This window comes from Salvia hispanica, chromosome 5 (genome assembly GCF_029641045.1).
Source record: "Salvia hispanica isolate PSC_SH4W2 chromosome 5, Shi_PSC_v1, whole genome shotgun sequence".
NCBI classification, from domain to species: domain Eukaryota; kingdom Viridiplantae; phylum Streptophyta; class Magnoliopsida; order Lamiales; family Lamiaceae; genus Salvia; species Salvia hispanica.
Genome location: NC_142696.1, coordinates 47231989 through 47256932, shown reverse-complemented (window position 1 = coordinate 47256932; position 24944 = coordinate 47231989). Strand labels below are relative to the sequence as shown.

The 24944-nt window shown below is 35.9% G+C and overlaps 4 protein-coding genes across 8 annotated transcripts; 1 reads left to right on the top strand and 3 right to left on the bottom strand.

The window, feature by feature from the left end:
- The first annotated feature begins 263 nt into the window (after nucleotides 1–263).
- On the top strand, nucleotides 264–4424 carry LOC125188017 (protein trichome birefringence-like 43). The gene is made up of 5 exons (XM_048084746.2): nucleotides 264–622; nucleotides 2599–2770; nucleotides 3252–3427; nucleotides 3713–3871; nucleotides 4011–4424. Exons 1-5 carry the CDS (start codon nucleotides 390–392, stop codon nucleotides 4261–4263), a joined length of 993 nt encoding a protein of 330 aa, XP_047940703.1. The 5' UTR covers nucleotides 264–389; the 3' UTR covers nucleotides 4264–4424.
- Nucleotides 3762–7658, bottom strand: LOC125188019 (ubiquinone biosynthesis O-methyltransferase, mitochondrial). 4 transcript variants are annotated; one of them, XM_048084748.2, is made up of 10 exons: nucleotides 7424–7658; nucleotides 7226–7315; nucleotides 7045–7123; nucleotides 6747–6824; nucleotides 6289–6337; nucleotides 5802–5851; nucleotides 5398–5547; nucleotides 4759–4839; nucleotides 4559–4671; nucleotides 3762–3858 (listed from the first exon to the last, which is right to left on the bottom strand). In XM_048084748.2, the coding sequence occupies exons 1-9, from the start codon at nucleotides 7621–7623 to the stop codon at nucleotides 4564–4566; spliced, it is 885 nt and encodes a 294-aa protein (XP_047940705.1). In that variant the 5' UTR covers nucleotides 7624–7658; the 3' UTR covers nucleotides 3762–3858; nucleotides 4559–4563. The 4 variants fall into 4 exon arrangements, 3 of the variants coding, with proteins under 3 accessions (XP_047940705.1, XP_088914547.1, XP_047940704.1); XR_007170689.2 differs by lacking the exon at nucleotides 3762–3858 and adding an exon at nucleotides 4116–4222 and having other exon boundaries at nucleotides 4501–4671; XM_089058421.1 differs by lacking the exon at nucleotides 3762–3858 and adding an exon at nucleotides 4116–4222.
- Nucleotides 7659–12157: 4499 nt separating this feature from the next.
- LOC125188015 (uncharacterized) lies at nucleotides 12158–13941 on the bottom strand. Its single transcript, XM_048084744.2, has one exon. The coding sequence runs from the start codon at nucleotides 13670–13672 to the stop codon at nucleotides 12302–12304; it is 1371 nt and encodes a 456-aa protein (XP_047940701.1). The 5' UTR covers nucleotides 13673–13941; the 3' UTR covers nucleotides 12158–12301.
- Nucleotides 13942–14253: 312 nt separating this feature from the next.
- On the bottom strand, nucleotides 14254–22407 carry LOC125189190 (serine/threonine-protein phosphatase 5). Of its 2 annotated transcripts, XM_048086449.2 has the most exons (13): nucleotides 22144–22407; nucleotides 21827–21996; nucleotides 21623–21694; nucleotides 20481–20631; nucleotides 19489–19692; nucleotides 18265–18373; nucleotides 17975–18092; nucleotides 17331–17478; nucleotides 16445–16693; nucleotides 15711–15836; nucleotides 15504–15604; nucleotides 14799–14873; nucleotides 14254–14579 (listed from the first exon to the last, which is right to left on the bottom strand). In XM_048086449.2, exons 1-13 carry the CDS (start codon nucleotides 22226–22228, stop codon nucleotides 14520–14522), a joined length of 1668 nt encoding a protein of 555 aa, XP_047942406.1. In that variant the 5' UTR covers nucleotides 22229–22407; the 3' UTR covers nucleotides 14254–14519. The 2 variants fall into 2 exon arrangements, with proteins under 2 accessions (XP_047942406.1, XP_047942409.1); XM_048086452.2 differs by lacking the exon at nucleotides 19489–19692.
- Between the last annotated feature and the right edge of the window lie 2537 nt (nucleotides 22408–24944).

The window sequence follows — 24944 nt, the reverse complement described above, 5'->3', positions numbered from 1 at the left end:
GGGACGATTCTAAAATAATGAAAAATTATGATTTAAATTTACGACTTCAACGACAATGAGATTGACCAGAAGTCAACGAAAAACTGCACAATTATATCCCTATAGTCAAAAGATTTCTTTCATTATCCTTTGACACTCTTCTTAGAAAAAGAACAAAATCACACAAAAAGACTAAATTAAAATATATAAATACGTGATCTATTTAACCACGGTTTTCCCAATTTAAAAAAGCATCAGATTTTCCACCCCAATTGCTTGGCTCTTCTCATAATCACTCCATAAGTATCATTTTCACAACACATTCATCCCCCTCTATATATATATATATGCATGATATATAAACCACACACACAAAAAAAACACACACACACACACACACAAAAAGTGTAATGGGAATATTGGCATTGTTATTAGCCATAGTGATATGGAAGGCGGAGGCCAAAATAGGCCACAAAGGGTGCGATATATTCTCCGGTGAATGGGTCGTCGACGCCTCGTATCCGTACTACCACTCGTCGCAGTGTCCGTTCATCGAGGAGCAGTTCGACTGCCGCCTCAAGGGCCGCCCCGACACCGACTACACCCGCTACCGGTGGCAGCCGGCCGGTTGCCTCCTGCCGCGGTAACTTAATTTGTTTTTTTAATTTGTTATTTTATGCAATGTTTTGTTTGTATTTGGTATGACTCTTTTGTGACCACGTTCTAAACTAACGTGTGAACGTGTTTAGACATGTGTTATAGATGTAACGCTGCAATTGTAAAAAATAAACGAGAGTTATAAATCTTTAATATAATAGATATATAGAAACAAGGAAATAGAGTCATTAAATATGAATAATTTTAAGTTGAAACTTTAATTTTTTAAATATACTAGTATTATTTAATTAGTTAAATTTGGGAATAATGAATTTGTTTCATTCTGGAGATTTAATCCAATGCTGATTTATTTCTATATGTAAATATTCTGTTTTCTAAAATTAATATAAAGAAATTATAATAAAAATATGATTTTTTGAGATCTGTTTAAATTTATAAGTTTATTTTGATTTTTGCTTTGATTTTAAAAGAAATGTTAGTATTAAGTATGCTATGAAAATTTTAATGGACCCAGCGTAAAATGTCTGGCTCTGCCTCTTAATGCGGCACCCATCAATAGGGTCGTTCCCACTCAGGTGCTACTTTACCAGATTTTGTATCCGGTGGTTATAATACTTCTACATATACTCTCTTGGATCCGATCTAGCATTGTTCTCGTGTAGCCATAATCCCTATTCTATTCATTGATCCGTTTACTTTATATATATGATTTTGGCTTAAAAAACTATCTTTTGATAAATATGTTGGGGTCTTACAATTATACTACTATATTTATGATATAGGAATTGCAACCCTAGACGCTATTTTTATATCTGGTTTACTCGTAAGTTTTACTGCATACGCTATACCGTTTCGTAGCAACTAAGATCCATTTGAGAAATACGAGGACTAGTTGAAGTAATGAGCCTTCCATCCAATTCTAAAGAACAATTTGCAATAATCTTTTAGACTCGTAGAACTTAACTAATAAGCTATCATAGAGTTTGTTATGTGATGATAAACATGACCTTCGAGTCATAGTTTTCCTTTTCGATTGTGATGTGACTCATAATATAGACAACAAAATTGCTTTTGGACCATTTCGATCTTGCTATTTCTCAACAACTTGCTTATGGAGTATTAATTAAGGGATATTGACCCCTAATATTATAGAACTTTCAAAAGGTTGAATTTTGCCACGAACTTTAAATTTAGCAAATAATATCACGAACTTTACCTGTCTTTGGTATTTTCCACCGGCGAAAAATTACGACAAATAATATCATGATACGGATTTTTTTTTCGTAATTTCATGACAACAACTGAGAGCTTCAAATTTTTTAATCTTTGAGGATAGTTTTTTTTAAGCACGACTGCAAAATTGTTCTCAAAATCTATTAATATAGCCAGAATTTTTTCGCTGGTGGGAAATACAAAACTCGGGTAAACTTCGTGATATTATTTGTCAAATTTAAAGTTCGTGTGAAAAAAATCCAACTTTTTGAATGTTCCATGTTATTAGGAGCAAATATCCCATTAATTTAATTAATTAATTACTCATTTCCCAAAATTGCATTGACTATTCGTTCTTCACCAGCAATAATTAAAATTTTGGAATAATTGGTCCTGATTGTGAATGAATACAGCCTATGTCTTTAAATTAAGAATTAATTAATATATTGGTAGAACGTTATTTCACATCGTTTGTTAATTTCTGGTATAACGTTATTTTCATATCCTTTTGTCAATTTCTGTCCACATTTTTTTTTCTTTCTTTTCAATTTCAGTCTTTAAAGATGATACTGATTGTGATGATCATAACATGATCTACTAGATATGACCTGGCAGTATACTCTGTTGGGTTTTAGAAGCCTTAACTACTTGAACGGTTTAGGTTACGTTGGTCTAGTCGATGGAGTGGCGATCTCATGACTCAGACCTCTATTACTTGTTCGAGTTTTATACCTTATTTTATTTCTTTCATGAACATATATATCTAAATAAATAATTGAATTATTGTAGGTTGAATGGTGAGGAATTTTTGAGAAAATTAAAGGGCAAACAGATGATGTTTGTTGGAGATTCTCTAAGTCTTAATCAGTGGCAATCTCTTACATGCATGCTCCATGTGCTTGTACCTAATGCTAAGTACACCACCAAGACCGTACAAGGCCTCTCTACCTTCACATTTCATGTAAGATTAATCACACTTTTTTTTGAAAAAAAAATTTCACTCATGTTTTCCCATTTGAGATGAATATTCGTTAAGATATTCACATGTGAGTCCTTTCATATCGAAAACATAAAATAAAAATACATCACTTTAAATACCTAGAGAATCACTCATATCATCGGTTATTTTAGGATGAAACGTCGATCACTAGAGTTTATAAGTTGATCTCCCATGCAAGTATTGGGTGCGCTTCAACCTATGACATCGGGTCTACCTTGTGCAATCCAATAGCATGGATGCGACGAGGCATGAGTCGTCGGGTCTAGCCTCAGTAAAATCTATCATCTCCCAAAGATTATTACTGCATAATCTTTGTAAAATCTAACAACTCCAAGAGATTATTGCTACAATAGGAGTAGTCAATAAGTATTTTGTCCCATGTTACATTTTTTTTATAGTAATGTCTTGTGTGTGTAGTTATGATGTGTGTCTATATATATAGGATTACGATGTGTCGCTAAAGTTCTACCGAAATGCATTCTTGGTGGATATTAAGAATGAGGATAGAGGGAGGGTTCTAATGTTGGATTCTCTAAGTTCAAGCCAAATTTGGGGAGGAATGGACTATGTTATTTTCGACTCTTGGCATTGGTGGCTACACACCGGCAGGAAACAACCGTAAGTATTCCTTTTTCGTTTTTCCCTCCAAAGTTTCGGATATACTTCCTACATCCCAAGTTAATCGCGGCGTTTCTTTTGGGCATGGGAATTAAGAAAATAGTGTTTGGTGAATAAAGTGGAGTGAGAAACAATAAAATAGATAAATGAATAAACAAGGAATCAGAAATAACTCATTTAACTTGGGACGTCCCAAAAAGAAATACAAATCGGTTAACTTGGAACGGATGAAGTAGTAATTAATAGTACGAATTTCTTACATGTTTGTGTTTGTCCTGGTCACAGCTGGGATTGGGTTGTGTATGGAAACACGACGGTGAAAGACCTAGACCGCATGGTTGCGTATGAGAAAGCACTCAACACATGGGCCAAATGGATCGATTCCAACATTGATCCAACCAAAACTCAAGTATTCTTCCAGGGCGTTTCGCCTGATCACGACACGTAAGAAAATAACAAATCGACTTATGATTTTCCGTACAATTTATAAAGCTAGTGTTAATATGGGCTAAACGAAAGTGATGCTCACAAATGATACTCACGTAGAATATGTAGCATAACATTCCTATATGGTCATGAAAAGGTGCACGGGGCATACGTTACCAGTAAAAAGTCCGGGAAGCCCTCACCCAGCAGAGGTGGTGCTGGAGAAAGTTCTGGGAGCAATGGACAAAGATGTCTATTTACAGAAGATCACAGGATTATCACAGTTGAGAATTGATGGACATCCATCTGTTTATGGGCATGGAGGCCATAGGGATTTGGACTGCACCCATTGGTGTCTAAGTGGAGTTCCTGACATTTGGAATGAACTCTTAAATGCCTCTATTAATTAGTCCATTATGAAATTGAGCAATTTTTCAATTGCAATACTATGATTATTGTTGTTATTAATATTGTTATTGTTATTGATAAAGAATGCATGTTTGTATACTGTATTTTGCACATCTGTAAACTAATATTGTTGGGAATGGAGAATTTTATTAATTTAGAGAAATTATATTAGTTATTGATGAGAAGTATACAAAAACAAAGTTTTAATTGCTACTGTATTTCAAAGAATGTATACTCACATAAGATAATCATGTGTAATTGGAAGTTTCAGTATCCTCAAATCCTGCACTATTTCACCTGATCTATTCGAAGTTCTTTGTGCCGTATGCAATGAAATTTACACCGATATTGTCAGAGAGAGACCATCGCCCTGTCAGGGGGTTGTAGACGAATCCAGCCATCTCTTGGACCTGGAAGATAATGCAAGCAGCAGTTTACATCGCGTGAATTAAAGGAAACACTACTTCAGAAAGGATGGAGATTTGCTTCGAACTTACAGAAACTGAAGCTCGCTGAAGAATTAGGACTAGCTCTTCTGGAGTGAGAAAGCTCGACCAGTCATGCGTCCCTGCTGGTAGCTGAAAGATTGTATGCATGTTAGGACAGCTACTACAGTGCCTAGATATGGACCTCAGGAAGCGTAGAGCCAAAACTAGACCTCTGCACAGTTCGAGTTTATAAAGCATAGCTTGCCAAAACGATTATGAGCGTGTAATCCCCAAGAATCTAAATAACCTAGTAAAGATATTATAGAGAAGAAAAATGAAGGGATGCAGGAAGATGAAGAATACTATTGCATTATGTGGTCGGTGATTGTACAGAAAACAAGATCAAACATTTCACTGCAGTGTCAAAATATATCTGACACCATTCTATTGTTTTTCTTCTACTCTTACTACGGCCAACTCCACAACCCATGTCTAACTATATCCTAGTCGAACTTTTGGAGAAACCTTCGAACCTTTTAGAGATTATAATAGATCAAAAGTTGAACTCACGGGCTGTGATATTTCAATATGGATGAATGAAAGAATAAATGTACAACTTTCTGTTTCTTTTTATTTTTGTAGGATTGACATCATTGTGGTGACTAAGCATGTCTTAACCACCTCAAGCAATATGGAAAAGTAGCATACCCAACGCAAGAGATATTCTGCCACAACGATAGTTGTTGCATATGCTCTCATTGATCGATTTATCGTTGAGATCAGAGTAGCTCCACCATTCTCAGTCAAAGCCGACAACGATTTGCAGAAATCAGCAGGATCTGCCACATGCTCGATTACCTGGATAGCATGTAAACAATCGGATGGACATCTCCACAATCCAAGTAGCACAGGAAGGCAAATATAGATGCCTATATTTCATATTATAATCTTGAAGAGTGCATTGGCTCAGTCATGAATCATGAAAGAGCAGATGATATGGATTTACTGAATTTTGATAAAAAAAAAACTGCACGTGGGAGATCAAAATTTTCCCTAGTATTGTTGACTATCAGACCATTATAACATCTTCGTTTAAAACATTAATAACATACCTCTAGCGCAAGTACAGCATCAAATTTCCTATGCTCTTCCACCAATTTCTCTGTCAAAATATAGCAGTAGCATCAGCTTCAGAAGAATAGGTATAGAAATCCAGAAAGTAAATCTTTTAAAATGAATCAAATAATATGTCTACCAACGTTAATTCCCAGAAAATGTGCATACCACATACAATCATCAGGAAATTCTTTAAAAATTAAGAGGGTTGATTAACAATGTGGTGTAAAACTACAACACACATGGTTATATGTCATATTTTGGTCTAGTACTAACATCCCTTGATACATAATGAGAAAATTCTTTTTTGCCTCACAATTGATAGGCGATTAATAACTACAGGAGCTTTACTGAGTTATAATATGCAAATACAAAATCATTAAGTTTCCACGCTCAAGAGAGTGACTAAAATATGTAAAAGAAATAAATATTACTAATCAATCATTTTAACCTTCACACTGAAAATAGAAGTATGACATATACCAGCTGTTGTACAAAGATAGTCAATAGAGGAAGTTGTTGGATCCAAATCCTGCAAAATATATACACTCTCACTGGCATAAACAATAGGATAAGTTTCTTTTTTTTTGTTATATAAATGGCATGCACTTTTTAAGTATAAGTAGACAGGTTGATAAAAAGGTAAAAGTTTCAGTTCATCCCTATAATATCAAGCAGGGAACACATCAAGAAGTTCAACAAGCTGGGAGTGGTAAATCAGTTTTTGTTTCACAGTGACAGTTTTGTGAATATATTGATGGATAGAATCATTCGATTTTAATTTTCTCGAATTGCAATCATCCTCTTCTACTAGTTTGCCTCCCATGTTCTAGTTTTCCAGTAATGAGTAATCCATATATGGTTGCACGAAACTAATTACATGCATTATCATAAAACCATACGATAACCATTGCCATAGCCATTATACAAATAACACATACCGCATGAAGCTGAGCAATCTTGATATTCTTTTCCACAGCATCAACTCCTGTAACACTTGCGCCCATCCGTGCTAAAGGCTGAAATATGATAAAAATGGACATTGAAGGCCAGAAAGGAGTCATCACAAGACACGAATGAATACTAGAAAATCTACGGCCACATTTCATGAATCATGATGTAAAAGTATACCTCCATTGATAACCAATTCACAAAAATCAAACAACAATTTTCAGCAAACTCCTACTCCAAATATCTATCAATGAATCATGCCAACTTTCAAGGTCACCAAAGTAGTACCTCAGACAAAATCCCTCCTCCACAACCAATATCCACAAATTTCAATCCTTCAAACGGCCTCGAACAGCATGGATCCTTCCTGAAACGTGTTTCAATAAGCAATACCCAATTTTCCACCTCAAAGAGGGGAAAAACACTCAACACAGAAACAAGCAAAATTGCAAAAGCAAACTAAAATCACCCAAAATGTCGACACAACGTAGACCTAATAAACGCAAGCCTCGTCGGATTCATCGCGTGCAGCGGCTTGAACGGTCCTTCAGCTTCCCACCTAACACCGATTCAACAAATTGACAAAGCAACAACGCATAATCAACCGAAAAATCTTCAAAATTAACAAACAGAAGATGCAATTCCTCTTTTAAGAAAAATCGAAAACCATGTCTCGGCAATGGCGGCGAACTTCTTCAGCTCATCTTCATTCAAAGAGCTTTTTGAAGGTACATTAGCCGCCGTTGAAGGAGTAGAAGCCGGAGCTGATGAATACCGCCGGCTTTGGAGCTTATTCGCGGGCTTTGAGCTACGACCAACGGGCCGGGCTAGCAATCGGGCTCGGGCTACAATATGTTTAGATATCATTGTCGAAAATGGAAGAAAATGCGGGATAATTACACTTTACATGCAAAATGTTTCACCTATGTTTTAATTGAGTACAAAATGTTTTAAGTTAACGAATATCATACAAAGAGTTTGATTAGTATTGCAAATTAGTACATTCCGTCTAAAAATCACTAACATCGTTACTTTTTCTTATTTTCATCCTTTCGACTCTAAAATTAGCTACAAATATTAGCAGAAAGTTAAATGTGAATTCATTATTTAATAAAATACTCATATGGCATGCATAAGGTTTTATTTAGAGAAATAATATCATATTTTTTAGGACATAATTTTGAAAAAAAATAAAAAAAAATATTAGTGTTAGTGATTTTTAGATGAAATGTACTAATTTGCAACACTAATCAAATTTTTTTTATGATATTTATTTATTTAAAACATTTTGTACTCAATTGAAATATTGGTGAAACATTTTATACGTGTACTGTAATTACCGCAAGAAAATGCCGGTGGCTTTTTGGATGTGGGAAAGAAAGAGATAATGGGCCGGGCCAGAAACTAACTGTAAACCGAATTGGGCCAGGCTTTCGGTTAGTTATTGGGCCTATTGGATTGCATAATATTAAAATTAGGTGATTTTAAAAAATACAGTAAATTAAAACTACGCCCAATTTTTTTACTTAGAAATTAGGAATTGCGTCACTCAATGCCAACAAACCAATTGATATAGTAAAAATGAAACAAGAGATTTCAAGTTGAATATCATTTTCAAATTCACATTTCTTACTTTGGACTATTCATTTGAAAATATCTCAACAAGTTGCAATTAAGATAATCGGTGAGGGAGAGCGACGACTAGGTCGGATGGGAGGCTGCTTGGGACGGCAATTGTACGGGTCGAATGTGTTGCATGGTCATGGGTGGCCTCGTCAGTCGCCCCTTCTATGAACCCCTCCAATCAATAAGTAAGGTTCGAGTCATCATGAGTGATAGAAGATAGGAAATCATATTATTAATTTTTTTAAAAGAATGACAGAGAAATCCTCTATCAAGTGCAAATAATGCTTTGAGAGAATAAATTATAATCTCAAACATACTTTTCAATTGTTTACAAATGTTATGCGCATAGTAGTTTTATCAAGTGGTTCATTTAATTTTTTACCAAATTAAAAAAGAAAATATAATAGGTAAGAAATTAAATTGGTACGAATTTCAAGAATTATACATAGAGTACACTGTCAGTGAGAATTTAATACTCAGAGGGAAAACATTTTGATTTGTCCAAAAACACAAAAAGAAGAGAAAAATATATGAAAGCAAGTGTTTTTGTTAGAGTGGGGAAGTACTAAAATAAACACAAACACGAGTGTGCTTCACTATCCCACGTGAGCTTCTGTGACCATCTTTTGTCTTTCATGCCATATACTTATCTTTTTTATTTCTCTCATTTTCACTTCTTTTATTTATATAGTAGTATTGAAATTACATCCCAACTTTTAATGCAAATGAAACATAATATGGTTTACATTAGAATGGTGATGGTTGTGAGTTGTGACATCATTTATATTATCCCTAGTTTACATTAGAATGGTGATGGTTGTGAGTTGTGACATCATTTATATTATGGGATAAGTTGGTTAAAAAAATTCATAAAAGTTTAATCAAATTATAGTTTTTTTTTTTTAATTACCAAGGATATTTACTAGCGAACCCAATGACTATTCTTTGTATTGATTTGTAGGCACCTTAATGGCTGGGACAGTTGGCCCAAGGATCTAAAGCTGCTCCCAATGACTATTCCCTGTGCTGATTTGTAGGCACCTCAATGGTGGGACATCTAGCCCAAGGATCTAAAGCTGCTCCATATCCAAAGGCAGAGATCGATCCCTTGACCATTTGGTTAAGGATGGACGGTCTCATGTCACTCGACCATACCTCTTGGATTAATCAAATAATAGTTTAAATTGCAATTTAAAAAAATAAAAAAAGTTATAAATTTGAATTTTTTTCGCAATAATCATATAGTAAAAAAAATTGTTCGGTTACGTGTAATATATTGTTGGTGTTTAATTTTCAAATAAACGATGTCGTTTTCCGATGAATATGTGAGGTTACGTGTAATATATTGTTGGTGTTTAATTTTCAAATAAACGATGTCGTTTTCCGATGAATATGTGACTTTGTTTAACTTACATGCGGTGATGTTCTAATATAGTTTTTCGACTGCCATTATAATTTTATCAAAAATATTATCGTGAAATAATTGTGAACAAATCGAAATTTCATGATTTTTCTGGCTAATTTTCAAAATAGCAAAGACAGATTAAAATTTGATCAAACTTTGTGATTTCTTAGCTATATATTTGCCCTTTCTAATTTATCATTTTTTATTCTATCATAATCAAATTAATGACATATTATAATGTGGTAGTGTTCAATTCGATGGATCAGATAATATTGAGTCAAATGAATATTGTTCGGTGTTCGATTGATGAATTAGATAATATTGAGTCTAATGAATTTGTTTGATTAAATATATAATGTCTGATGTATAATTTTGAGACATTGTCCCCCCATATGATTAAATTCATCTTGGTTCAATTCAATCTCAGTCTATATATGACAAGTTATTCTTAAATAGTAGTAATACAAAACCCTCTTTCCCTCCAATTGAACATCACTTTTCATTTGCCCTCAACGGTATGGAGTGGTTATTACTTATCTTTTTCAGTTTCCATTGTTTTATCCAATTGCCTACAATATTTTCAAAAAGTGATATGACATCTCATCAAATTGCTAAGGGTCCCAAAATCTGAGTCTCAACTATATTTGGATAATTTTGCATGTGTTCATAAATGTTAAAATGTGTAAATTCATTTGAAGAAAATAAAGTCTATGATATAGTAGCATAATGATCATGAGATCATGTTAGGTCTACAGTTTTATTAACATCAATATCCCAATTCAATTGCAAATGGTGGCCAGTTCATCATACTCCATATATCTTTAGAAGAAATTCTCTCTCTCACACACACACACTTCTAGAATTATTGGATTCAATAGTCTAGTGGTTGAATTGATTCGATTGGTTCAGAAGGGCCTAATTTTTTCTTACAGTCGACCGAATACTTTATGACCGCCACCCCAATCTGCATAATTTTACGGAAAAAGTCATTGAACGATGTAGTTTTGAGAACTTATTTTCTAAAAATTTACAATTTTACCCCTTACGGAGTAAAAAACACGCTTCATTTCTCTCTCGTTCATTCACATCTATCAATTCCGGGCCCCTCTAAAATCAAACACCGGATCGGCCACGGGTTTGCATTATTGTTGTATTTGAAGCGACCACCATGTGGAATAGACCTCTCATCAAGCTTACTACATGAGAACAGTATTTTGTAGTAATTTAGTGTACCAAACAATCTGTGTAACACTGCTCTTACCCTTACTAGAAATACATAAAAATATAAAAATTACAAAAAATATTAAAGCAATAGTTTATTAGGGGGGCTCTCTACTAGTTTTTTGTTTTCTAGTTTCTGTTCTCTTTGGCCAATTGCAAAGGGAGAATATTTGTTACTCCTCTTTCTATCACATATATACATACAGTATTGTAATTGATACATCATTTATGTGATGTCAAATTCCCATGCTAGACTTATATTGCTAATAATTCCTAGAAAATTCATGAATTGTTAAAGTAAAAAATGGTCACGAGCAAATTCTCAATCTTTCATCATGCCTAGTGTTGGGACAGTCTACAACTCTACATATGTTTTTTTTACAGTTTAGACTTAGGTATCTTTTCTTTGGAGTGTGGATGAATAGGGAAGCTATTAAGGTTCAGGCATCTTCATTATATTGTTAGATTCTTTTCTCTCACTCCAAGATCACTTTTTTAACACTGAAAAATGGGAAAGCAAAATTCTCTTATACTACTAACCTATACATTCCCTTATATTCTAAAAAGATGGTGTTTTTAGAGATAAAACACCATGCTTTGATGTGATGTGTCACATAATTGTTTTTAGCCCTCTTAATTATATTTCTTCCACTGTCATCAAGAGTCTTGGAGTTTATGAAAAGGGTTGGAAGTTGACAGTAATAAATTCTCAGGTACTTAAGATAATGACTGGTCACTCATTACCAAGATTGTATTTTTCATGAATTGAGAGGCAAAATAATGGGCCAATGCCACAACAGAAGATGCACCCTTTTGTACCATAAAGAAACTTGGAAAAGGGGGAAAATGTTTTGAAAAGTTGGGAGTAAATTTGAATCTGTGGGATCCAGGTGGTGTCCTTGTGTTCAGTGGTCTTGTTTAATCAAACACAGCATGCCCTTCAATTTTTTTAAAGAATTGATTTTTATATTATTATAGTACTCCATTGTTTATGGGATCAAGAAGTTTTTGTTTTTGGCAGTGATATCATATCAGACAGTAATCTGAAAATTCCTAAGACACAGTAGGTGAGGTGAAATTTTGAGACTGGAAGTAGCTGTTAGTGCAAAAATGGTGGATGATGATGTTGGTGATGAGAAGGTTCAGACATTCTCTTGGAAAATGGTAATGACTTTCCCTGCATTGTTGTCTTAGAGGCTGAGGCATGCACAGTCAAATGGTTGAATGGATAAAGCTGGTTCAGTCCACTCTATTACAACAAACTGAATTAACTAAACATGGGGCAGAAATAGACTAGAAATAATAGATTGTGTGGTGAAATGATAGAATGGTGAAGAAGGCTAAGAGCAGAGTGGAACATTGCAGCAATGCAGCTTCAGATGTCTTGACTGGTTTGCTGCTGATTCTGTTGTTGTCACCACAGACGCCGACACCGACCTCGACGCCATCATAGGCAGCAGAAGGGCTTAGACACAGCCCCAGGTTGCCACTGAGGTCCAGGTTCTTCCCAAGCCTTTTTAAGAAGGTTGAGTTGAAGGGGACAACACCTTCTAGAAAGTTCCTGCTCAGGTTGAGGTGGTAGATGTGGGAGAGATTGGAGAATGCATCTGGGATTTTTCCTGATAGTTTGTTGTTTTGGAGTGACAGAGAGCTGAGGTTGAGGAGCTGGGAGTATGCAGAAGGGATGGTGCCGGAGTAGCCGGAGTTGGAGAGGCGAAGCTCCTGCAGCTTCTTCAGCTGCCCGAGTTCCACGGGAAGGGAAACGGACATGGGATTGCTGTCCATCAAGAAATACTGCAGGTTGTGGAGGTTGATGAGGCCTTTGGGGAATGCACCATGCAGTCTGTTGTTGCTGAGTGCTAGGAAAACTAGAGACTGGAGGTGATTGATGGAGTCTGGGATGGTTCCGGTGAGGAGATTCGAGCTGAGGTCGAGCTTCTGGAGGATCCGAAGCTCGCCTATTGCAGAAGGGATTGGCCCTGTGAGCTTGTTGTAGCTCAGGTCAAGGCCTACAAGGTTTCCAAGATTCCCTAGCTCTAATGGGATTGCGCCCGTGAGGGCGTTGTAGCTCAGGTCGAGGTGCACGAGGGCGCTGGAGGTGAAGATCTCGGTCGGGATTGGCCCCATTAGCCGGTTCTGGGACAATGTGAGGATTTGGAGGGACTTTAGAGTGGAAATTTGAGGTGGGATTGTGCCAATGAGTGCGGAGTTTGATCTCAGGCTGAGCTGCTGGAGAGGGGAGGCCGGGAGGAGGTTGTTCGGAGGGATCGTGATTCGTGTCGGGGCGTTGGTGAAGCATTGGAAGATGAAGATCGCGTCGAGATTCGGGAGGTGGAAGATTTCTGGTGGGAACGTGGCAGAGTTCTTGCAAGACGGATTGGGAAAGGTGCCGAGGTCGAGGCGGGTGACGTGGAAGAGGTTGTCCGGGGTCGAGTGCTTGCACTCGATCCCCTGCCAGCCCGAGCCGGGCTGGCAGGGGTTCGGGTAAGCGACTCTCCAGTCCTGGTCGGCCGAGAGGCTCTCCATGATCTTGTACAAGGTTTCGAGCTCGTGACGGCTCATGCTGCTGGAAGGTGTGGTGTTGTCAGCTGCTAAGGATTGTTGATTGGTGGAGAAGATGAATAGCAGCAGAATGTGAAGAGGGAATAGGAATGGAGAGAGCATTTTTCTCTGGTTTCTTCTCTGTCTTGAGTTTGCTGCTAATAGGCTAATGGACTGAGAACTGTTTTAACATAGGAAGAAAGTTGTTTGATCACATTTGATTCAAACTTAGAGAGAGAGAGAGAGAGAGAGAGAAAGGAGGGAGTAAATGGAGTCAAGAGCCAAGATTTGATTGACAAGATAGGTGGGGTCAAGAGCTTGAGTGAGAAAATTGAAGCCAAAGGGTAGGGCCAAGTGATGTTTCTTGAGAATTATGAGTTGAGAAAAAAATAGGACATGTTACATATTATCAGAGTTGATGATGACAATGGCAAACATCAAATAAAATGAATGAAAGTATATAAAGAAGAAATAAAAGCAAGTATTGAGGTGAAAGGAGCCACTAGGCTTATCATGATCATTTTTACCATTTCTAGGGTTTTATCTCAAGATTTACTCTACTATAATAACTTTCTACCCTATGATACCAAACCTAGAAGTAGACCAAATGTCCCTAAATTTTCACCTAACACAATAATTTTCTACAGTCATTTCACTGTACTAGTTTCAACCATGAGATTAATGATGAATTTCATAATCTTAGATTCAGCAACCAAGAACAACCAACTGGTTATATTAATCATACACAAAATTAATGTAAATTAATCAGGTTGTACAAGGTACAGTACACCTAGTTGCCACCTTTAGCAACTTAGCACTCAATTTTAAAGCAAAACTCCAATGTACACATGTTATAGTTTGCTCGAATAGCCCGAGTCTTGAGCCCTTTGTGATTCTGCACTTTTGGGAAGCAAGAAGAATGTCTTGCACAAAAAGGAAAAGTTGAAAGGTAATAAATAGGGCTCGAGGATTACGAGAACATCCGTAGGAAGTTGTTTGCATACGCCATTGGTTTGACATCAGGGTGCGGCTGCAGATGAAAGAATACAAAGGAAAATGTCGATTAATTTTATAAAGACGGAAGGAAAGATTGGTGTTGCAATTATGCTAGACAAGATTTAGTAGTTTTTTTTCCTTTGTTTGCATATTAAAATTTGTTTCCAGATGAACAAAACAAATGCAAGGTTTCATGTTTCGTTTTTGTGAATGTTGCGGCTCAGAGGGCACGTGAAGGTGAGAAGCTACTAACCACTGCTGAGAACGTTGCGATATTGGGTTTGAGATCTGGTGCTTCAAAACGAATAAATGCGCCTTTGTTTCCCATCTGCAGCAAGATTAAAAGAAATTCAGATGCGGGGACAGGCTTTAATTTCGAGCAAAGTAAATTCATCGCAATAAAATTTACAAGCAGACTTGAGTGTCTGAAGTGAGAGCGACATTCAGCATATCATTATTTGAATTATGAAGTGTAAAATAATGTAACAAGGAGACTGAGACTACTGCAGCCTAACATGCGACGCAAGACTACATAAACAAAAAAACAGAACAATTCGAAGCAAACAAACACTCCACCCATCCCCATTAATGTCGAGTCGTATTCTTTTCTAAGCTGTCCCATTATAGCTGAGTCATTTCACTTATGGCAAAAAATCCAACACACTTAATCTCTTACTTTTCTCTCTTCTACTTTGTTCTCTAATTACTTATCTATTATTATCTCTCCTACTTTATTCTCGCTCCAATTAAATCATTAATTATTTATTCCTAAATCTCCATGGCCAAAAGAAACGCCTCAACACTAATGGGTTGGAGAGAGTATGATGTATACGCACATGCACACCCCCTACAAAAAAAACAGTTCACGAAAACTAACTCCAGCTCCAGTACTGTAAAGCATTCGATGAGTAGACTCAAAACAGGCTATAAGAATAAGTTGGATAAAAAAACACATTACCTGATCACAATAATTTGGAGCAGAGAATACAGTGATGAGTTTGCCATCATGCTCAATCTCGTAACCCTCATCCTTAACTTCATGTGACCTCACTACTAAATCTGTAAAATAATATGTTGAGCAAATGAGGTTTTTGTTTTTCGAATACAGTACAAGTAGAGCTTGTAAATGAAAATGTGGTCGTTTACGTGAAAGACGGAGATTTACCTAGGTTATTGTCCTCCAAAAATCTTTTTGTTACATCTCCACCGAATGAAAGACCAACACCACGCTTGCTTGGTCCCCTGCCAAGCTGAGGTTGTGGATCACTCCACAGTAATTCACACATCAACCCTGGATAACAGTGACAGATAATGCGTCAAACTTACCTAAATCACTTGTCCTTGCTAACTGAGATAACTTATGTTGTTACAGATTTCAGCTAGAGCTTTATCAAGCTAACAGCATGATAAAATTTATCAAGATAGAACGATCATGAGGAAATATGCTATCAACATTAAGCTACCAGATCTAAGCACAAGATAATATTAATGAAATGAATCAAAAGACAATGGAATCTGGATAAAATGCATCTAATTAATAATGATTTTATTATTAGGTGGGGTCGTGGGAACACAAAAGAAAAGAAGATATCAGACAGTAGTCAAGCCAGAGAACGAATATTCAAAATCTAGAAAAGGCATCAAAGTATAGCTGATACCGGAACAGAACATTCATACAGGGTCTAAGCTACTTGCGGTTGCAGGAGAAGCCAAACTCTTCTCCTACCTTTTATATTTTCCACAATAAAACATGCTTTATAACTCTTTTTAGATAATGTGAAGTGGCAGACTTATTTCAAGGGAGATAAATTCCCCAGTTAATAAAGAACTTTAAAAGCCAAAGTGTACTGCAAACAGAACATATAAATAAGGAACTGAAATGTTGCATCTCAAGCTTACCCTCCTCAGGAGGCTCACAAAAACGGTCAATTGCACGGATGTCAGATAGCTTCACTCCATCAACACTGAAAAGACCTCCATGGACGACAAATACTTTGTTATTTATGACATGAGCCAAAGGTAAGCAACAGAACACTTCGGCAAATAGTTCCACAAATGTATCATTCAATTTGGATCTAACTTCACCCTCAAAACCATAAATCTTATTCATGCTCTTGCTTTCATGGTTCCCTCGAGAAAGGTATATAGCTGAAATTAGAATAAGCAGATATGTCAGAACCGATGCTACATGTCGCAATGCTGTCAGAGACAAAATATTTATGACTAAGCAGAAATATATATAATTAACAGGACAAGATGTAATTCATGCACCACCACTTCAGAGAGATACTTAAAACATTAAAAAGATGATCCACAATGATAATTTGTAGATTTTGTGACTTTTTAGGCTCCTTATCATGCTGCCTTACACTTGGAAATACTCAACATTTAGCTGATCAACAGGCACGAATGTAGAATTATTGTACTCCCTACATTTCTTAATATAGGAACTTTTGAAACGACACAGGTTTTAATGCAAAATTGGCAAAGTGAGAGAGAGATAGAATGAAAAGGTGTGATAGTAGAAAATGGATCCCACCTCATCAGAGAGAAAGAAGTTTCCTAAAATGGAAAGTTTCTAATTTTAAGAAACATACCAAAAAGGAAAGAGTTTCTATGTTTAAGAAACAGAGGGAGTAATAATAACTATGCATGATGCATAAAATGCAATTTAAAGGAAAGGGAATCTCTCGAACTCAAACTAGCAGGATAATCTGAAAGTGGCTCAGGTATGTAAGAACTAAGAATGCAATTACAAATTAAAAACAAAAGATGTATGGATCACCTGATGGGCACATGCACTTGAAGGCAAACAGTGTCAGTATAACCTCTAAAGAAAATGAACCTCTATCTACGAAGTCTCCATTGAACAGATAGGGATTTTCTTCGGAAGGAAGTCCATTGAGCTCAAATATATTCATCAAATCATAAAACTGCAAGCACAATATGAGTCATGAACATATATTAGTTCTGGAAGGTCACACATAATGAATAGAAGTCCAACAGAAGCATCTCATGTAGTTGTTTTTCACAATAATAAGGGAAATAACATTTGTTTATCACCTCAAACAAAAACCCCAGAAAAACCTAGAAAATTAGCAGTCAAAAGAGCAGGAAAGAAATGCAGCCTTAAGATTTCCTTGATTTTCAAATGCGGCTTTGCATAAAGATTCAAGCAACTCATTAATAGAAATGAACAGCTGAATAAATGGCTTAGCTCTCTAGTGTACGTGTAGCATATCCATCCATATTGCATTTCATAACTACATGTTAATTGAATATGATACTTGACCAGATGAAAGCCTGGACAGCAAATTTGTAAGTCAGAATGTGGCAGTTATGAAGGCACTTAAGACAGTTAACTAGTGTTGGCAAATTGACATACGAACTAAAGGAGTGAGGACAGCTCACTAAGTCTTTCTGTACTACCTGACCATGTACATCACCGCATACAGTGAAATGCTTTCCATCGGGAACATGAATATCGACGAGAGATGGCAATTCTCGCAACAAATCTCTCATTTGCAGCACGATCTGGCATGCATATCTGTAACCAAAAAAATCTAATACTGAGATTCAAATAATCCACTTCAAAAAATACAAGGAATATTAATAACATAAATTAGCCATAGAAGTGCAGGACTTGCTCTAGGCATACTCATCTAGAAACAAGAAATAATAAAACAAAACATGTTATTTACCACACTAGAACAGTATACCTTTTGTGTAGAAACTTCTGATTCTTGAAGTCCTCCAGCATTTTCTTGACAAAATCTAATGTAACAACATCCCCCTCTATTCTTGCTCCAGAATATTGTGAGTCAACCTCTGTTTGAAATAAAACACAAAACACAGTCAATTGGTTGGTTTTTTGTTCTGTAGCATGTCTAGCAAGTTATCATATCCTTTTTTGAAGTGTACAAAAAAGTCAAAATGGGCTTGAAACAAACATTTAGCAACATAAGCCATTATTATTGATATTATTAATTGTTTTATAATGAGCCCCAGAAAAAAAAATAGTCAATGGGGTGGTTTTTCCATTTATTACTGACTTTCTGCTACCTGTCATAAAAAGATGAAAATTTTATCACTGAAAAAAGAACTGAAGTAAAATCGGCTGAGGAATCCCACAGCAGAATCAGTCATTATAGTTGAAGTAATGTAAAAAGAAAAAATAATTCAGGAGATACATGTTTAAGTTTCATTGAAGAAAAGACCTATGTGTAACTTCTTTAGGACACAGGACAGTGGTGCAATTGATCATGTCAGCCATAAGAAAACACTTTTCAGTCAACAAAGGAGGTTCGTATCATTCTACTTTAATTTCTGAGGATCTCCGCACTAATGATTTTCTATACTAGAAGGTCAGTCAACATAGAAGCACAAGCATAAAGAAGAATGCTCCTAACTGAAGAGGTCATATGCCTCTAGCAACATATACTAGCTCAGATTACTGATAATACAACCAATCTAATAAATAAAGAAAGCTAACATCAATCAGTACCGAGCAATGGATGAACATAATTATCAGTGACTTGAGGTATTGTCCTTTAAGATACTTTTACTTTTAAGTGACAGTTTGAAACAGTTATGCTATAATCACACACAAACTTTAATTATGAACAAATGGGAAAGAATTCCCATCTTTTCCTTGAAGTCCTTCGAAAAATGAATAACCAGAGAAGGAAATACAACCACCGGAATGTAGTTTTATTAATTCATTGCTCCACAGCAGGACGAAGAAAAGTTTTAAAATTATGGCCAGTTCACACTGGAGTAAGTCCTAGAATCAGTGAACATCGATTTCCTTATAGAAAATATCCTTCTCCATACAGACTGATGTATGTCATGCAGTGCCCCTTACTACGTAAAGACTAAAGTTTTATGACATTGTCATTTTTTAATTTATTCTTAATGCTTCATTTGATCTTAAAAGGTCTAACCTAAGTCAAGTGTTCGACCCTTGGTAAAGACACTTTCTTTGCATCGGCCTTGCCAATATGTTCCAAAGACCACCAATACAATCGTCATAGCTGTTGTTGCCACTGCTATGGATCCTTTAGTCCCAACATATACTGCCAGTAGTGCTACGGCCGCTGCTACAGCAGTAACTTTCAGGGAAACATAAGATGAGCCAGGACTAGTCCCTATCATGATAAAATAGGTAATGTACTAGTAAGTATAAGAGTAACCAATGTACATTTCTACATACTTGTTAACATGAAACGCGCAAGTTCAATGCCTTTCTCCCGGTTATTACACAAGGCTGTCTTCGACCCAATACTCATCCACTCTGCATTACTATCTGGTCTAACATGCCCAGCCCCCCGCCCCAATAGCATACTATAATGCACATTAATCCCTCTAATAACCTTCATGAGTTCACACCCAGTGTTGTAGCATATCCATGATACATGACACATGAAATGTGCAAGTAAAGTTTTCAGATAAAATGAACCTCGCCAAATCCTATAGCATTGATCTTTCAATAACTACCATATCATGAAGTATGAGCATAAAAATTAGCGGACACTCTGAACGAAGCAAAGATGCTTCAGTAATCAGCATAACAGATCTAAATTCCAAATATCCCTTGGTACATTCATCAAGAGGACAAAACAAGACAATCTAAAAACAGCAAAACTCCAAAGACAGCCACAGGATAAATTGCATGTCAAAAAAACACATAACAGATTACCATAGAATCAGAGTTAGAACAGATGAGATTACTCATTTACCCCATAATGTACTACAAAGGAAGACATTACTTCTTAGCAACATAGAACAGAGATTGGTAAAATTCAATCTGTGGCAATATACTCAGAATTGATCAAATAATGAGAGAGAAGTTTGAAAATAGTTGAATTTGCATAAAAAATAGAGTATGAAACCAGCAGAAAATCTACAATTGTCACATAAATCAACAAGAACACACCTATTGTGTGATAATCAATAGAGTCGGCTACTGAACGCTTTTCTGATTCAGGTACAGAAATAGCTTCTTCAAATTTTAGCTTCATGACCGCCTTCTCACACTCTTTTAATTTCTTGGCAGCATCAGGATCATTTGGGCAAAGTCTTTTGACCTAAATTTAATAAATAATCAATTGAAGACATAAATTAAAATACAAATAAACAATCACAATTTGCCTCAAAAAGGCCACAACGGGGAAAATAGAGAAAAACAAATACAGTAACAAAAATTCACGAAGCAGTAGATACTCCAAAACCTAAAGTTTCAACAGCACTTCTTATAAATTTTTTACCATACGAAGCGCAAGCCTTGATCAGACTGGAAAATAAGAAACTTCCAAACCCTTATTTGGGAATAAACAGAATATCATAACCAATATCCATCAAGAACGGTTTAGTTAGCTTAAAAGCCACATAGATACTTATTCCTGGCTACACCTATATTATGAATTTTGCTTCCATGTGCTTCTAATTCTATTGTGATCTTTTACTTAGATTAACAAAACATTGAAGCTATCATATAAAGTATAAACAGAGCAAATAAAATAGTCTAGCATTTTCAACTTTCATGCAAGACAAGATGTTCTCCTTGATTTATCTTGGATGTTATAGGTAACAACGTAGAGACTATCCATCACCTTCATATATAAGACGAGTAATACAAGAAATTTATGTAAAGGCGACACAGAAAATCAGCACCGCTCTCTCTTAAATGATGCATGTTTTTATCTTTTAGATGAACATGGTGTGTCCCTTTTGTTATTGCCATTAGCCCTCACATGTTTATAGATCCAAAGCAAACACCAATTAAACCATTAGATTATTTCACTACAAGTATAATATAATAGTTTGGTATGTTACATATCAGCACATGCATGCACACAGTTATATGTAATTTTATAGTGACTAAACCATTTAGCCATTTGATGATGAATGGATCACAGCTCCTCTTACTTAAGTTTCTCCAATGCACTCCACAAAAACCCCAACCAAAATCACCAAGCCCAAATCTTGCACAAAAAGCCCTTGCAGTTTTATTCCAAATCAACAAATGTTCAGCAAAAAACATGCAGAGTATCAAACACAGCAGTAAAGAAGCCCCACTTGTTGAAAGTCCTTAAGAGCTTCCTTAAATTTCCCCATCGCCAAATAGGCCGCACCTCGCCTGTAATAACCCTGCATTGAAAAAGAAGAACATCATTTCCAACTAGCCACATCACTGCACCCTTTCACCAATCTCAGACCTCAAATGCCAAAAAAGAAAACCCCCTTCCCCTCGAATACAAAGCAGAACCCGACAGTACTTGCCTTCGAATACTTCGGATCGATCTCAATCGCCGACGTAGCATCCTGAATAGCACTCCCATACTCCTCCAACTTAGTGTGCGCAAACGCCCGGTTAGCCCAGTAAACCGCATTATCATGATTCAGCTCTATCGCTTGCGTGTACAAATCAATTGCTTGAGAGAATTTATGCGCTGCAAACGCAATAAATCGATAGATTATTAAACACGCATACACATGAAAATCAAAACTACAAATACCAGTATCATCCATTAAATATGCAATAGAAAGAGAAAAAGAAATAAAAATACAAACTTTATTACAATCGTTGGCAATACTACCTTTAAAGGCTTCATTTGCTTGGACTTTGAATTCTTCAGCTCGTGAAGTGTTTGTGGAATTTTCAGTCGCCATGCTAGGGGGCATAATAAGGTAAATTAAGGAGCTGCAATGATTGGTCTTTTTTGCTGTTTGTGGAAGGTGGATTTTGTATTACCTTTTCAGTGCGTGTGGAGTGGTGTGTGAGATTATAGAGGATGAATTGAAGGCGATGAAGGAGAGGAAGAGGGGAAAAGAGGTCTCTGACCTAGATGATTCTCGGAGTAGTACTGTTGAGTGTGAAATTATAAATTAAATAAAAATAAATAAATCTATTTTCCACACCAACCAATCATAAAAAAACTAGTCTTGTAAATTACAAAAAAAAAAATTTAAAAAGTTAGGGTTTATAAATTCAAAGGTAGGTACTGAGCTCTCCTAGTATCAAATTTAGTATAAACTTTGGTTAATTTGTTGTTAGTCTTGTGTAAAGGTTTAAAACAAAAGAATATCTATCAACTTGCGGAATTTCTCTATGGTTTATGCACATGAAATTTAATGAGGTGATATTTGCGTGTAATCTTATCTGAATCTCCGTCCTTTAGTGCACCGCCACCCTCTTAGACCAATGGCTTCCTATAATCGTAGCATTGGTTTTCCGACAATCGCAAATGCATACATAAGCTTTGTATTCTGGTGCATTATGATGGGCGGCTTTTACGACGACTTTTTTTCAATGTAATTCGATGCTCCACAAGCCATCACCTCTTCTAGACGATCATATGCTTTAAAACATCATAGTTGAAGCCCATGTCGTTGCCTACGAAACCACGATTGAGTAATATTGCGGTCTATCACACATTGCCACTATCGTGAACATCGAGTTTCCCCTTAGGGCGGATTCACGACTACGCTTTAGCCCTAGTGCTGCCATCTCCTTGCTCCTCTTGAAAGTCAAGTTCACCGTTTTCGCTTCATTTCCCTATCATCTACATTGTCACGCTAGGTCTTGAAACCCTAGCATTAGCTTGCTTTGTTGCAAGTGATTTCTCCACTCATGATGATAAGACGCAAACATAGTGCCCGCTTAGGGTGAAACCTTAGCGTTGCATGCATTATGCATAGAGTAATATAATAGAAGTAAATACTTTATGTTTAGACTTAATAGTCATATTCTTTTGGAGTTCAAACAAAAAATATAATGTATATATTCATGTATACTATAGGCAAGGATCTAAGTTTAATGGCATATCAACTAAGCGCAACAACTTAGTAAAAATGTATGGGAAATCGTAATGATTCTATTCGAATTGTAGGGGTCGTGTAAAATCGAGTTATATTTACGTTGGTCGTTCATTTGGCATCAGACTTTCAAATTTTCATTTATGATCTAGTGCCTTTTCAATAACTTGATGTAAAACTATATGTATTTAATGTGAAATAACTCCACCACTTTGTAGAATTAAAAAAAAAACAATAATCGGAAGAATATATCGCCACGTGGTGTGTCTAATCAATAACCCGTTGGAAGCATGGTTAAATACAAACAATTGGTTCCTCATGAATCTAATCGACGATTTCAATTTTCAAATGGTAACCACTCTCATAAGTTGAATCAGGACCAATGTACTTCCTACATGCCAATTCAGTTCTAAAACTTTTGGAACTGTCACCAGCTGTTAATCGCCATTTGACTCAAAATCAGGGAAATAATCATAAAAAACGTGAGATAAAATGACAAACCCGCAAAAATAAAACGATAAAGTAGCAATTTTGAACCGAAGCCTCATGATTTTCGTTTGTCTGGCTAGTTTCAGTTCCGCATTTATCGGAACGGGAACCGCCGGTTCCAAAACGTGAATGCTTTACTTTTTAAATGCATAAATCTATCTATCAAACTGTATTAGATACAAACAAAAATTTTCCATCCAAGTATGATCTCTACTATAAAATTTACAAAAATGTACTGCGTTATATTTGTGGACATATTTGCAATTATGAACGTTTCAATGACTAAAAAGGGAAAATGCAATCATTTTTCATGGAGTAATATTCTCTATCATTTTCTCCAATTCAGATATAGCTGTTATTTCAATCTCATGGGGTCTCTCTCGCTTCCTTTCACTTCAAGCAAACTAAAAATGAGAATAACTAAACAAAGTGAATGTAGTTAAAAACAATATCGATGTTGAAGAGGCTACAATAAAGCTATTACTCCCTCCGTCCGCGAATAAGAGTGTCATTCCATTCCGACACGAGTTTTAATAAATATTAAGAAAAGTGGATTGAAGAAAGTTAGGTGGTGTTCGGTTTCCAAGATAAAATAATACCAAGATACAATCTAGAATTGAGTTGTGAAATTATTTTAGTCATAGGGAGTTAGCTATGACTAAATATCCCTTGATTATCCATCTAGGATTGAGTTGTGGGGTTAAATCTCATGAACCAAACACATTACAAATTTGATCTCAAATACAATCTTGCAAACTGAACACCCCCTTAGTGGAATACGAGTCTCACTTCTATATATTAGTTTTAAATGATATATGAGTGGAATGAGTTGGTGGAATGTGAGACCTCTCGATAATTATGAACCGAGACTCCTAGTTGCAGACGGACCAAAATAGAAAAACAGAACTCTTATTCGCAGACGGAGTAGTACTCAAATTTTTTAACAACTCAGAGTTGTTATTAGTGAGTCAATTTTTAACAATATTTTTATATAATTTTGAAATCATATATAAAATGTATAAAAACAGATACTTCCATTATTTGCGCATTTAAATATTATGGAATATATATTCGATATCTGGCGAGGGCCCCA